The sequence below is a fragment of the Poeciliopsis prolifica genome, unplaced genomic scaffold (genome assembly GCF_027474105.1).
Source record: "Poeciliopsis prolifica strain line A6 unplaced genomic scaffold, Auburn_PproV2 SCAFFOLD022, whole genome shotgun sequence".
NCBI lineage: Eukaryota > Metazoa > Chordata > Actinopteri > Cyprinodontiformes > Poeciliidae > Poeciliopsis > Poeciliopsis prolifica.
This window is the reverse complement of record NW_026562397.1, coordinates 603,756-618,466: the sequence shown is the minus strand read 5'-3', so window position 1 is coordinate 618,466 and position 14,711 is coordinate 603,756. Positions and strand designations below refer to the sequence as shown.

Sequence of the window (14,711 nt, the reverse complement as noted above, 5' to 3'; positions counted from 1 at the left end):
AGTAATGTTTCCTTATCATACCTTAGCATTCTAGCTTTCATTCTAGCTTTTTTTTTGTTTGTTATATCTTTCCTATCTCACATAAATTGTATTCTGAGTTGACAGTCCAACTGATCTTATTTACATATTCTGCTTTTCCTTGGGAAAGATCGACAGGTTTCTGTGAGTCTACTTGCCTGGAGGTCTTTGATGTTTGGAAAAGGGATTCCAATGGTCACTACTGCTCTGGCATTGTCGTCTGTGAAATCTAGGCCTTCACTGACCTTACCCCTGCATACAGCAATAAGTAGTGCACCATCTGGAAAAGAAGCAAACAAAGTTCTAATCAACACAGTACAAATAACAGCAAAAGTATTTAAAAAAAAAAAGACAAAAATATACCTGAGTAGATGAGCATTCTTTCTGACCAATTGTACTTTACACACTGCAACCAAGCTTCTCTTTGGGGATGCAATGATAAATCATTCAGCAAATAACTTGGTTATTGGTTGATAGATGTCAAGCTGCCATTATCCACTGATCTTATTTGCCTCCACAAAGATCTAAAAATCATTCACTGTCCTCTTTTGCCCATCCATAACAGAAGATTGATGCGCCCACCTGGTAATGTCTGCTGGTTAAAAAACTCAGAAACTTTATTGCTGTAAATACCAACTTTTCAAACGGAAAAAAAATATTGGTATCAGCCAAAATCAGAATTGGGAGCTCAAATTTTTTAAAGATTGACAATCGGTCAGAAAACCCAGTTGTTCTGATGCAGCTACACATCATCAGTAACATTTTAAATTGTCCACTTTGCTGGGAGGGAAGACTGACCAGCTGCAACCTCCAGCATGAGTCACTACTGGAGGATTGGGCTAATATACTTAAATAGTGTCATGAATGATGCTAGTAGTTTAAAATCAAGTTGGTAATGTGTGTCCCTCTCACCTCTACCTTCACACGTTTTTATGGCATCGTAATACATCTGTAGTAGCTCGTCAAAGTCCCCCTTCCCACCACCGCGGGGCTCTGTGATGACGGTTTTCTCTTGTTCCAGCTTCTCCCACAGACCAGTGTTGACCCAACGGTCCTTCAGCTTGTCCAGCATCTGTTCAATTAAATGGTTTTGTTGTTTTTACCATTGCTAAATGGTGACACACCATCTCAGAAGATGATTTCTCTGCAACACAGGCCTTACACTACTGACACCAATCAATAGCTAATTTTACATCCATAAAACTCCTTGCGTGGGTTGATTTAATACAGAAGCACTGATATGAAGATAGGTGAAAAAATTTCTTTAAAAACCAATACAGAAGCTGTATTTCCATCTGTGTTGAACATCAAAACAAACAAATGTAGCAATGTGTTCATTCTGAGCGCCCAGAATGGACCCACTCCAGGTTCTAATACTGGTTGAGACCTTACTGCTGTCACTGTTTAGCTTCGATAAGCATGATATCTAGCCACTGAAGGTATAAATGTGTCATGTTGGCATAGGACACACATGCAATGTCAGGTCAGTTTGTCACAATAAGGCTCATCAGTCAGTTTCCTTCCAATTTGCCTGACTATGATCAAAATAATCCAAAAGGGGTGTTTACATCATGCATTTTAATTCTGATTGACAGTTTATTTAAATTACTTATGTCCTTGTAAAAATCAATAACTTATTTGCTCTTTGTTCAGAGTAACCACAACAGGAGTTCTGCAAGTATCTATAAGATAAACTTTGACCTTTTAATATTGTCTAAACCCTCCTGGAGTTTTATTAAATGGGGTCATTTAGACCCTATGAGTGTTTTGCTTTGTGCGCGATCCGGCAGGGTCATGTTGACCCTATGTGCGCTTCACATAGGGTCAAGTTAAATCCATATTGTTTTTGTGATATAAGACGTTGGTTGTAAATCCCTAGAAAGAATATTTTGATTGTATTTATTAGTTTACTTTTATAAGTTTGTTTGGGAGAAACATATTTAGAAGTGTTCAATAAGGCTGAACTTAACACTTAAGCCAATGCACATTAGGACTTCAACACATTATCTAAATGAAGCTACAGAATATATTGTTCATATAAGAGTTTTTTTTCCCTTATCTGCTTATCATGTTTTGTCCAGTGCCTTCAAACAGACTGAGTTTCTTTCCTTTGCATTCTCCTAGACAAGAACTGATGTGTTGAAACCGTCCCTCCAATAAAAAAAAATCACTGCTGTTTGACTATTGTTAGTGCAAAAGTCAGCAGCTCTCAGGGGAGGCACATTGATCTAAAAGCCCTCTTCTGAGCAGCCCCACTCATGTCTGTGCAGTGCAAATTATTTCCTTGAATAAACATGGCTTCACAATCAAAAAGAGGCTTCACTGGCTTGGAAATGTGATGCAGGGGTCAAATAGAAGTTCCTCTTGTTAAGAAAACTTCTCAACATGCTCAGAGGGCCAAATAGCAGAACTTTGATTCAGAGTCCTACCAAGTTTGAATCAGCCTTACCCTTATTCTGGAGATAGAGCCTATAGAAGAAAGGTAAGGCATAGGCAACCATTTCTTCTGGCATTTACCTAGATAAACAGCTAAGAACCAGTTCCTTTTTGTTTTTCTTACATATATATTTATTTCCTTCTTGAACAGCTCAAGGCAGAACAGACTAGAACAAGTCTGCACAGAATATATTTAACCAGTTAGTTCAGTTGCAACACAAATACATAAATTTATGGTTAATCAATCCAATGCTGTTTAGTATGGATGCATAAGTGAAGTTTTTAAAGTGGAGAAAAGAAGTCTGAATAACTGAAAATTGTCCCTTTGTAGAATGAAGAGAGCAAATTAAGTATTCTAAAGGAAAGAGCTCCATGACAATTTTGTGCCTATTTTGAAGGCTAACTATGATGCAGCATGAGGAGGATTTAATCAGGTTGGGCACTTCAAATATAAGTGAGGTCAGGATGTTTGCATCAATAAAACATGACATCTTGACTAAATATACAGTTGCATTGGCATGGACAAACCCCCATCCTGCCCTTGTGCCTAACGGGCATCTTCAGCTCAGCAAACTGTCGCGCAATGGCTTTTCAGTGCAATCTTAAGTGGGAAATGAATAATTCATGTCATGTACTTTAGGCAGATCTAGTGCTAAACAAAACAGCCATTATCTGCCAGGTTGCACTTGGAAAGAAACTGAGTCCACAAGGAGATGAGCACAAAGGCAAATGTTCTCTCAGACAACACAGGGATCACATGGTAAGTAAAAACTAAATGCCACAATGTTTTAGCATCACAGCAAGACAAACTGTGGTGCTTGTATTTTTCACCACCATTAATATGAAAAAAAGAGTTATGTTTTAAAGTAAATACCAGTTTTATATATAGGAGCGAGAATGCAACCTGTTGAATGCCGTGGGTAGCCAATCAGAAAGTGCGGTGACTTTTTATATATATATATGTAAAGTATATGTAAAGTATACATATATATGCATGCGTGTTTTATATATATATATATATATATATATATATATATATATATATATATATATATACACACACACACACACACACACATGCGTGCTATGTTAACTATAATCATCGGTAACCATAGTTGGCAAAATGTTTTTGCTCTGCAAAAGGGAGCTGGGAGAGGGCTCTTGCACATGTAATGTCACACTGCAACCAAAACGAGTCGTAATCTTCTTGGTCTTCCCCCCAGCCCCATCATAATACAAAAACACTGAAGTTTATATGTGAAACTTTAATAAACCTAAACATGTTTTCAAAAGACAACACAAATGTCATTTAGAAGGGAATTTGGTTGTTGCGCAGCACTTTGAGACTTTAACAATATATTTCACAACAGAATAGTTTAGATGTCCATGCATCATGAATGTGAATGAGCAATATTTAGCACATAAGGGGCCACAAAAATAGTGAATAATTCATTATTCTTCCTAGTCATGCTAGGTGCAAGTCTCAGCCACTGACACGCTAAAATGGGCCAGATCTCTATACCAACTGGGACCGGGTGGTGAAACAACCAGACAAAGCAGTGACCTGTTCTCTTTCTTGCACTTTAACACGTCGCCTGTATTCACCCCAACTCCTGAAACCTCCTTTATTCCCCCCCCAATTCGCCTCCTGTACATGTGGCCTCACTCTATCTCCTTCCCCATGTCCCTGGTGTCAGTGAGCAGTGTGGCAACACATTGCAGCTCCTGTAGTGCCTGCTGAATAATAGAGTTGCTTTGTAGGCGATGGCATTAATGAAACATGCAGCCTAGAGCCACATTTCACAGTGGCGAGGGGAGATGTGTTGTTGCGCTGTTAATTATTTAGCCCCAAAATATCACAGCAGCCGTCACGCCACTACTGGTGGCAAGAAGCCACCTGCCAACTCCAGTCTGCCACCCTTGCCTTGTCGTCCGCTCTACACAATGCAGTAACTAATGATAATATCAAAACACTTCAAATACATCACCCACTGCTGCGATACACAGCTTGAGAAAGGACTTCGACTTCAAGAATAATGACGTTGACATTATTTAGAAATTAAATTATTGTCATTAACTATTTGACAAATACAGAATATCAAAAATGTTGGTAATGGGGGCCTCTATATATGAAAAAAACTCCCAGTTATTCAAACATAACATCATTAACCCCACACTTGTGTACTAAATATTTTCTCTTGTTTGTATTGGTCTGATGTAATATTCTAACATAAAGTGCTATGTTTTTGCGAGAAAATCATAGTAATTTAGAAAAAATAAGTACCTTGGAGATTACACTGTCTACATATCCTACATAAAGTGTATATAAAGTGTTTCATTAGAGAAGTGAGTAAGTGAATTAATAAAATTTTAAATATTATTCTGATCTCTTGGATATGACACATATATTAAATTCAAAAATACTTTAGTAATTCAAACATGAGGCGAGTGCAAAAGGTGCTCAGTGAATTAAACTTCCTTTGTCCCTCCCTGAAAGCTCCTTTCTTTGTTTCGGTTTTAACAGTTCCTTTAGCTCACTGGTGATCCAGGGTTTGCCAGTGGGGAAGCATCTCACTCTTTTGGTGGGAATGGTGTTGTCCACACAGAAGTATATACAGTCGATCACACACACATTTATGTCCTCTCCATGTAGCTGACACAGAGTTATTCAGTCTGCAGCCTCAAAATAACACTGTCCGAGGTGGCTGGATCTCTGAAGTTCATCTCGCAGTGGATCACACATTCCTGCTTTCACTGAAACAGCACACAACATTTATATCAATCCCCTGTGAGGACCCATGTTTCTTTGGAGAATTCTACATTAGAGTATGAGTCATGTTTAAAAGCCACTGCGTTTGATCTGCTTGCACAGCTCCAGGTCAAGCGTTTTCAGAGGTGTGAGTATGCAGTGAGAATGATATGTCTTTGTGTAGATATATCATTCTAGTTTGCATTTGTATCTCAACATGCTCCCCAGCACGAGGCTCTGCATCTGTTCTGAGAATGCTTATGGATGTGTTCCTGGTTAGACGGGGAACATTAGGGGGCGAGCACCTTTTGCACTCGCCTCATAGTCGAGCAACATGTTGATTTTATTTCATTTGTTCCTACTTTCTTTTATTTTTTGCGACAACACAATGTTGTGTCTACTTACAGTGTTGCGGCACGTGGTGATCAGAAAAACTCGGTCCATAAAGCGCAGGCTGGGGGGTTGTCTGTTTGTTGTGAACACTTATGCAAAGTTCCAGTTATGGCATTCCCATCTTCAGACAGAATAAAAAGATGGGAACCCATGTAGCATTTAAAATTTAGACCACTGCAGCTGGAATTTACGTTCCAATATCCAATTCGAATGCCAAGCAAGGGATTACAATGAGGAAAACACACAATAATCTTGGTAGGTAATTGTAATGTGACTAGCAATAATTAAATGAGCAAATAATAAAAATAAAAAAATAAATAAAATACAGACTACCAGCTTTGGGTTTGTTGGAAACATAAAATTCTAGTTAGTCAACTGGATCTCCAGCTGATGGAAAAAAAACTAAACAAATTCCCACCTTAACTAAGGTTAAGCTAAAGAACATTTTCAGGCCAACAAAAAGGCCAACCATTATCAAACACATTACTGCTAGACATAGTTAATGTATGAAATTTTTATAATTATTTAATGTTTATTACAGTTATAGTAATGATCATGCATTTCCAATGTACTGTGTACTGCCAACTATACCAAACAGTATTAGCAGTTATAAATTGCTTATTTGCATTTTGGACTTTTCATTTCCAGGATTGTTCTGATAGGACCAATTATCATAGGAGTTAGAGGTGAAGTATGAAGAAACATGTGCAACTGTTTTGTGAATAAGTTAAGGATGGCATTTGTGATTGGATTTTTGATCTCAAACTGAAAGTTGAACAGAGCATGTAATTCCATCAGGATTATTCTGGGCTGGAATTAGTCACTTCACTTTGAACATTAGAAGTGACTGAATTAAATAATGAATAAACAGCAGACTCCTTGATGTGGGATTGTAGGAGAGAGATGAACAGGAAAGTCATCTGGTTAGTGCAATCAGACCATTTTCAACTTTTAAAACTCAAATAACTCTTAACTCTAAGTTGGCCATTTTCAGTTAGTATTCCTAACTATGCCAATTGCAATAATCACAAAACTAAGATGCTAAAAACCAGTTTTACAGCCAATCCTTTCTCACACAGTGTGACGTAACCTCAGTCCCTATTACCACTGTTTAATGACTGCTCACCGACAGAAGTTTAGAAAGATTTGTTTCAAATTCTAAATGAAGTTCTTAAAAAAGACATTTTCAAATATCTAAAACAGGAGATTTTAATTATTTAAATGTCAACCAGAAATGGTTGTTATTCTTGCGATATAGTACATTTAAAGCTTTCTGATAGAAACAACTCTTTTAAAAAGTAACAAACAGATTACTCTAGTTCCTTTAATAAGTGCTTTTAAAGTCCGAAAATGCCAGCCTACCCAAACAACTGTAAAACAATCCAAAGTTTCCATGATAAAAAGTCAAATAAACGTCAGCTCAGCTCTAACATCAACAGAGATAAATTACACTGAGCAAAGTGATCCATCAATCTAATTTGCTCTAAAAACAGAAAAAGCATCTACCCTGATTTAAGACATTACTAGCGGTGCAGCTGCAGTCTCTGGATGAGCAGTCATTGCATGCTGGTGGGTGAGAAGCGTGCATTCTAGTTTGACTTTGATTTGACACGAGCTCAGTGGAGCTTAGGCGCCGGACACTTCTTCACACAGACAGGGAGGCGACTTCACCTAATGGCCCTTATCTCCAGCTCCTTTAAAAGCATCTTGTATTCCCCTTCATGCCTCCACTTCTACAAAAGCCTGCTTTTCTTAATTAACCATAACACTCTCTTCACTTTGTGAAGCATTGGTCTTTTCTTTTGGTGGCTAAGGCTGGACAGCTGAGTACGCTGTGGTTTTATAGACATTTACTCCTTAGACTAAAGTACCAAAAAACAGAACAGATTTAAACTTTTGGGATAGCAAGTCCATGACCTTATGGACAGTTATCTGTAGGAATGTTAGCAGGATTGTAGAACTTTGCATGTGTAGGTAATGCCTAATAGATTTAGAATTTGCCTATTTTTACAAGCAGTTACAATTGATGAGAATAGAACAACAAAAACACAAATGACCCCAAAACCTATTCATCTCTCTGTCCTCTGCCTACTTCAGAGGTAGCTGTGTGGATCGAGCTGATACTTATCACTTCAATGTAGTGAATAGAATTGTCTTGAGATGTCTTACCATCTCTATGTCGACTGCCTGCACACAACCACACACAGCAAGAGGCAGACGGGACTCAGTGGCACCATCAAGGCCTCCATGGGCTCCAATTAATACCCAGCCCTTCATATTCCCTCATCTCTTTATCTTTAAGAGCTGACTGCAGATTAAATATTTATGAAACAGCATAGAGAAGAGAAGGACTTCTACATGAATATCAATAATAGAAAAAAAACATCCCAAGTCTCATAGACGCTGCTTGGCTGGTACTGAGGGCTGACAAAAGAGAGGTAAAAGGGGAAAACAACACAAACCTGAGTCTTAGCTTCCCCTTGCTGTTTACATGATGGTATCATAAGTTGTTGGAGAATGCAACCTGATAGTAAGCACAGACTGCAGACAAATCAAACCAGTGATCACTGGACGAGACACACAGAAATACTGGTCCAAGATGAGACATGGAAACCCGGCAAAGGCCAAACTAAAACCTGCCATGACCAAAACGTACGTGTCTGTATGGCTCATGATAGAAGAATGATACATCAGCACCATCAACAACTTTACATTTACATATATTAAATAAATAAAATGATATATGCTACTTAATTACACTGCATATGCAAGGTTATTTTTGGACAAATTCATACATATGAAATCCATTTGGCCTTCACTAAACCAGAGTGACAATTGAGCAACAGAGAACATTCATTATTCATGAGGATAAGGCTGCAACAAACAAAGGGGACAAAGTGTCTGTGAGTGTCCACTAAGATGTGCCCTCATTAACTGAAAGAGGATACAGTTCTGTCAGAATGATGTCATTTAACAAGTTCCTGACAAGTACCTCTATTGATCAGGAAGGCTCTATTCTCATGTGATAGTCTTGAACTTTAGCAAGGGAAACAAATCCAATAAAGTTCAGGTTTGGCTCTTTTAAAACTATTAATTTTTAAATATGGTTGTGCTTAAAAATTTGATTTTTATGTATCTTATATACAGCAGTATACCATTATGCTGCCTGATCTAAGTTCTTTGTTGCAGCAAAATTATTAATGTGTGGTCTCTTGCTCCTCCTAGTGGTAAGATCTAGCAGTGATATTAAAATAAACTGGACCGCCAGCTTAAATTATTTAAGAAAAGATCATGAGCAGATATTACATAAAGATAGAAATAGAAAATAGATAACACCATAGTGATTATATAATAGTCAATGCTCTGAAAAAGCAACAAACTTAAAATGAATGCTCCACTTGTTTTATCAGTTCATTTAAATTCAGTTTAGCACTAATTCACAGCATTTCTTCTCAAGGTATTTTACAAAAAACAAGTCCATTCTTAAACTTTTGGAATGGACATAAAATACATATTATTTGCAGTAAACATTCAAAACAGAAATAAATATGTCAATGTTGATTTCTGCTCAGTTGCATCTATTGCATCCTCTCCCTTAAAGTAAATACAACACTTATGTCACTTGCTCCTTTCAAGCAGGTGGTGCAAGGTGTTTAGGATGCTAGTTTATGGTCCCTCTTTTTCTAATTAAATTTCTAGCTCTTATCTTTGAGCTAAGAATGTTTTGCTGGTGTGTTTACCTTGTAGGAAGGCAGAAAGCAGAGCACGCCTTTGACCATGACCCGGCAGACATGAAGCAGCAAATCTCCCACCTCATCCTGGAAGGCAAATGTTTCAGCGTGCTGAAAGGTGGCGCAGAGTTTTCGGCCTCGGGGTCCTGCACCAACAGTGCCCACCCACACCTAGGCACAACAGAAAACAGTGGGTGAAAAGCTAATTTGATTAGCTTTTCTTTGTGTGGTGAAATGGCCTAGTTTAAGTCCTGTGCTAAATTCAACAGCATCAATGGCAAGACATAATTGATGTTCAGAAGTAAAATTGGCAACAATTTCAGTTTCCATATGTGCAACAGTGGCAGATATTTTTGAGATCCGTTTTTGTTAAGATTTTTGTAAAATTCTGGACTTATTTTTTCTCCAACTATGCATGTTTTGGATTTCCATAGTTCAGAGTGATGTCAGAACACCCAGGACCAACCATCTGGTTTCATAAGCATATTATACAGAATGTATATATTTGGACTTTGAATTCAGGTAAACTTCCAGATGGAATTACGAAAATAAAATCATGTTTTTGAAGATATTTTCATTATCATTAGTAATTCATTTAAAGAAAAGAAAGTAAGACAAAAGATTGCTTAAAATCAGAAATTGGGTACACTATAATAGCATCTGAGATTATATTTTTAAAATTGCACTTGTAAACAATCTTAAAAAACAAGCTTGTTTCCTTTTCCATCTATGTTTTCAACAGAACTACTTTCTGTTGGCCTGTCACATACAACCCAATAAAAATATATTTATATATTCTGGTCGAAACACAAAGTTCAAGGGAATTCTTAAGCAAGGTACACCATCTCCTTAATCAGCCTGGGTTTTATATCAATTGGAGATATTGTGACATCTATTGTGCAAAAAATATACTTGGTAAAAATAATAGTCTTGCAATTATCTCTGGAGTCAATTTAATCAAGAAGTGTTAACAGGTTTCCATGTAAAAACAAACAAACACTGCTTTATTCATGAACACATGTCAGAACAGGCACTAAAATCTCATTTACCTGGGATTTGTTGATCACATGGTTGGCTTCTAACTGGATGCTGAATTTTACCCCAAGTTCAGAGGAGAAGGAGCCCATAGGGGACAGTGTTCCTGAGGTCACCACGATACTTCGCACTGAACCACTCAGGTCAGAGAAAGCCTGAAAATAATAAAAATAAATTCAGGGTTAAATTTTATTTAATAACAAAAAAGAACAGGAAAACAGACATTCTTATTGCCATTGAAATCAGCATATTTCTTCAGCTCAGTAATAACACCCTCTGTTTACATGTCAATCGTCTCACCACAGCAGGGTTGAGACACCAGAAACTCAGCGTGAGAACTTCCGTTTTGACCCGCGCACTTTGACGCTGTCGGTAGCGAGGCAGGACCAAAAAGCCCCGAGCATCAGGAACGTCAGGCGGGACCTGATTGGTCCATGCGTAGCTCCTCTGCAATGCAATGCGGTAGTCCTCAGCAAACCTGCAGACACAAGAACACCACTTGATCGACCGGTTACCAAAGAAACACAAAGGACTTCAAAAATGTCAAATTTTGGTCTCTCACCGGCAGCTGTCCCTGTAGAGAAAATCCAACACCATAAAGAGGTTTTTCAGGACAGTAGCTGTAGATGCGCTGATGATTGGGACCTGCACCATGTCCTCTTTGCCGTTAACCAAACCGACACGTTCCTCCTTCTCCAACACAGATGCCAGGTTTTGCTGTCTCAGATATACAGTAGAGCAATTAATCTAAGCTGCTCCAGAGAGCTTTAAACTTTCAACTTCTAATGCACTCTAAAAAGGGTACCTATTAGGCAAAATTCACAATTTGCAAGTTTTTATACTTTCATTTGTGTTTCTACTGCTTCTAAAAACAGGCCTAGCCATAAAAAAACACTCGGTCAGTTTTTTGGTGTCTGAAAAATCTCAACGGCCTGATCACTGCCAATCACTGACACCAATTTCATGTATTGGCTGTTGTTGGTTTAGGTATAAATGCGTTTGGCTATGTAATCTGGCAATAAAGGAACTATAATATATTAATTTAGACAAAAAAATATACAAAAACTTGCAGGCACAACGGAGTGCTTGCAAGACAATTAAAGACAATTAAAAAATGTATCAGTAATACAGGCTCTCAACAACCTAAGTTATACAGAAAGTTAAATGAGTCTCAAGATTTATTTAAAAAAAGAAATCATTCAAAGTCAAATGAAGGTTGCATTAAAATAAACAATCCATCCATCCATTCATTTTCTGAGCACCCTTCCCCCTAATGGGGTCGGGAGGTGCTGGTGCCTATTTCCAGCTGCGTTCCGGGCGAGAGGAGGGGTTCACCCTGGACAGGTCACCAGTCTGTCACAGGGATAAACAATCCTAAGTTATTAAATCAAATCTGCCGAATTGTATCTCTTTTTGTCTTTTTTCTGAACTCAGCTTTGACATACCATCAAATGCTTGTTTTTTAAAATGTGACATTAAATTCATTGGGTTGCTGCGTTTTGACATGCATTTCCCTTGAGGTATTTTTCCAAGATGCAAACTTCACATCATTCTCAGCAACGGTTCCACTTGACATTGTTCAGGATTGGCTGCAGCATGCTTGCTCAATGTGAAGGAATGGGGGCGATACGCTGTACACAGGGCCTCTGCAGGGGTGGTGGTGATTGGTTTTTGTGATCATTAACATTAAACAATCAGCTAACACAATCACATATCGGCTGATAATGATCAGTGGATAATGGATCGCAAAGCCACTCAAAGTTGAGCATCTGTTAGCAGTTATTTTCACGTGCGAGTGTAAACATTGAGGTAGAGATCATTGCCTTCAGAAGCTTATTTGGATGTAAATAAGCTACAGCTCATTCTGAAAGGAGCTCAAAATAGGCAGAACTGACAAAACTAACATCACAATAACATCTCAAAATCAAGCATGGTTTTTGAAAAAAACTGTAATGAACATGTTTGTGTAGCACATGGACCCACACTAATTTGTTCAAGAGGTCTTTAAATTCAGCAACTGTAGTTTTTTTTACCTTCATTTTACAGAAGGTGTCAAATGTGACACCCAAGCTGTGGAAAACGGTCAGCATTTCCTTTCCACTCCAGACTTTGCAGGCACCCTCAAACCCTCGTTCAGACAGCAGCACCTGGCTCTCTTGAATCCAGCTGAGTTAACAACAGGAAACTCTGAATAAAGCTCAGGTTCTGAGAAAGAGATGCTACGTTTCCATCAAACACTGACTTGATCAGGGCGTAGCAGAAGTTCCTGAGAGACTCGTGCTTGGAGCGTCTAATATTACTGTTGACCATGCCATCCAGTTCATCTTTGGTCGTCTGCAGGCTGCTAAGCTCTAAGGTGTAGCTGGCGCTTTCCCTTGCACAGTCTTCTATGTTATGGGCCTCATCCAGCACCAAGATCTGCCCCTCCAGGTCAATCTCCATCTGCACCAGAAATATTGAAAATAAGAACAGAACTGATTATATGTTAGGATGTGATGAGGAGTTCTTGATCTGCAGCTGTCATGGTTCTTCCACTGTTCATTTCCATTGGAACTCACACTCTCTCTGATCATTGGATCCAGCAAGTAGTTATACGGACAAAAGATGATAGAGGCATCCTGCATAAGTTCCCGAGCAGCATAGTAAGAGCAGGATCGAAGCCTTTTCCCCAGAGACACCAGGTCTTCGATGTCCCAGGCTTCACGCAGCCCATGGACCCACTGCAGGGTGTGCTGATCCCGCATCTTCTGCACACCATGGTAGAACCTGCATGACCTTCCCTGAAATACAAGAAAAATGTGGTTTTAAACAAAAGTTTTACATTGTGCTTTGCCTTTTCAATGTTTTTTATTAAGCCTAAAATAGTGCAAGTGAACAAATAAAATGTGGTAAACACTATGCTATTGTAAAATAGTCAAGTTTTTAGCAAGTACAGGTTAGTACAGGTGAAGTTGGTTCCTACTATTATTTTAGTACTGACCACAATTCCTCTGTGGATTTGCTCTGCCTTTTTTGCTGTTAGAGTTGACCCAACAGCAATGAACTAACCATAGTACAGAGTCAGCAACCATTTCTGATTTCTAAGATTCTAGAATTTTTCCACTCGTGGGGGCAGCATGTCAAAGTTATTCTGTTATGTTAGTTATGTTTTGTTCGTTTGTTGACTTTAGTTTGTTTGTTTTTTCTTTGAGGCATTGCTGGCTTGGATGGTTAGTTTTTTCTTCTTACTTTTGGACATATGTGTTGCATAATTGATCATAATGGGCAAACATCAAGTTCCCAACTCTCTCTCTTTGTCCATCTTTCTAACCATACAGTCAGAGAGATTTAAAGAGAAAAGCAAATGAGGTGGATTAGCAGAGCGTATGATGTAATTCAGGACATACTATTGTGAAATATTATCTATGCTACCTGTATATTAAACTGTTAGCATGTGAGGACAGACATGAGACTGTCAAATCAGTGAGTCTATTTTAGTTTTGTGGCAAGACTGACTGCTACTGGAAATTTTTAGTGCCCACAGTATCACTATTCACAATGATTCTGAATATAATTACTTTTAATTTCCACTTACGCTCAAGTATTTTGAACTGAACTTAGTTTATAAGAGCGTAACACTAAAATTAAAATAACTTTGTCCAAGAGAATATTTTTATATTTGTTTAAATAAATCTGTACAAGTAAACATAACACTGAGTGATAAGTGGACCTACTAAATAAATCAAAAGTTTGGATCTTACTGTACATTTATTATTACTAACCATAATAATATTTGAATATGGATATGTTGTTTGGAGCGACACATCCAAACATTCATGTAAAGAATGGTGAAGCAATGTGAAGAAGCCACATCTAATGTACCAGGTCCTCGATACTGCCAGCATAGGCAATCAATTGTTGACATCATCATCAACAAATTTAGTAATTGATTAATTGTTAACTGGAGCTTTAGCTGTCACTGTCACAAAAACTCTGTACAGTTTCAGACTAACAATCACAGAGGATGAAAATGTTTTCTTCTCTAAACAATGTACAACATGGGAACAGACACTGAACCCTGTCTGCATGGCAAAACAAGATCTGATGATGAGGTATTAACGTCCCTTGGCTACTGTTAGGATTTCCAGAAGAGCTCTGAGCAAAGAGCAGCCTGAAAACAAGCAGCGGAACTGCTGTGTGTCCGTACGGCCTGCTAACATGACAACTGCTGCACCAGACCCTGAGGAAATACAGGGTGTCAGTGACAACTCCTCCACATGGGGGTTATTTCTGGGCCACTCTTTTCATGACAAAGTCAGACAAATGCCTTGGATGGTGAACACCTCCATTGACAGCGTAATTGTCCTCAT

General features: G+C 38.3%; 1 protein-coding gene across 2 annotated transcripts in view; it reads right to left on the bottom strand.

The window, feature by feature from the left end:
* brip1 (BRCA1 interacting helicase 1) overlaps positions 1-14,711 on the bottom strand; it is a 66,663-nt gene that overhangs the window by 40,877 nt on the left and 11,075 nt on the right. For both annotated transcript variants that reach the window (XM_055045696.1, XM_055045697.1), the window contains exons 8-16: positions 12,921-13,142; positions 12,605-12,804; positions 12,396-12,528; positions 10,925-11,079; positions 10,663-10,840; positions 10,377-10,517; positions 9,337-9,498; positions 931-1,090; positions 177-298 (exon numbers count right to left, since the gene is read on the bottom strand). In XM_055045696.1, the coding sequence (XP_054901671.1) occupies positions 177-298; positions 931-1,090; positions 9,337-9,498; positions 10,377-10,517; positions 10,663-10,840; positions 10,925-11,079; positions 12,396-12,528; positions 12,605-12,804; positions 12,921-13,142 (1,473 nt within the window). The remainder of the gene's footprint in view (positions 1-176; positions 299-930; positions 1,091-9,336; positions 9,499-10,376; positions 10,518-10,662; positions 10,841-10,924; positions 11,080-12,395; positions 12,529-12,604; positions 12,805-12,920; positions 13,143-14,711) is intronic.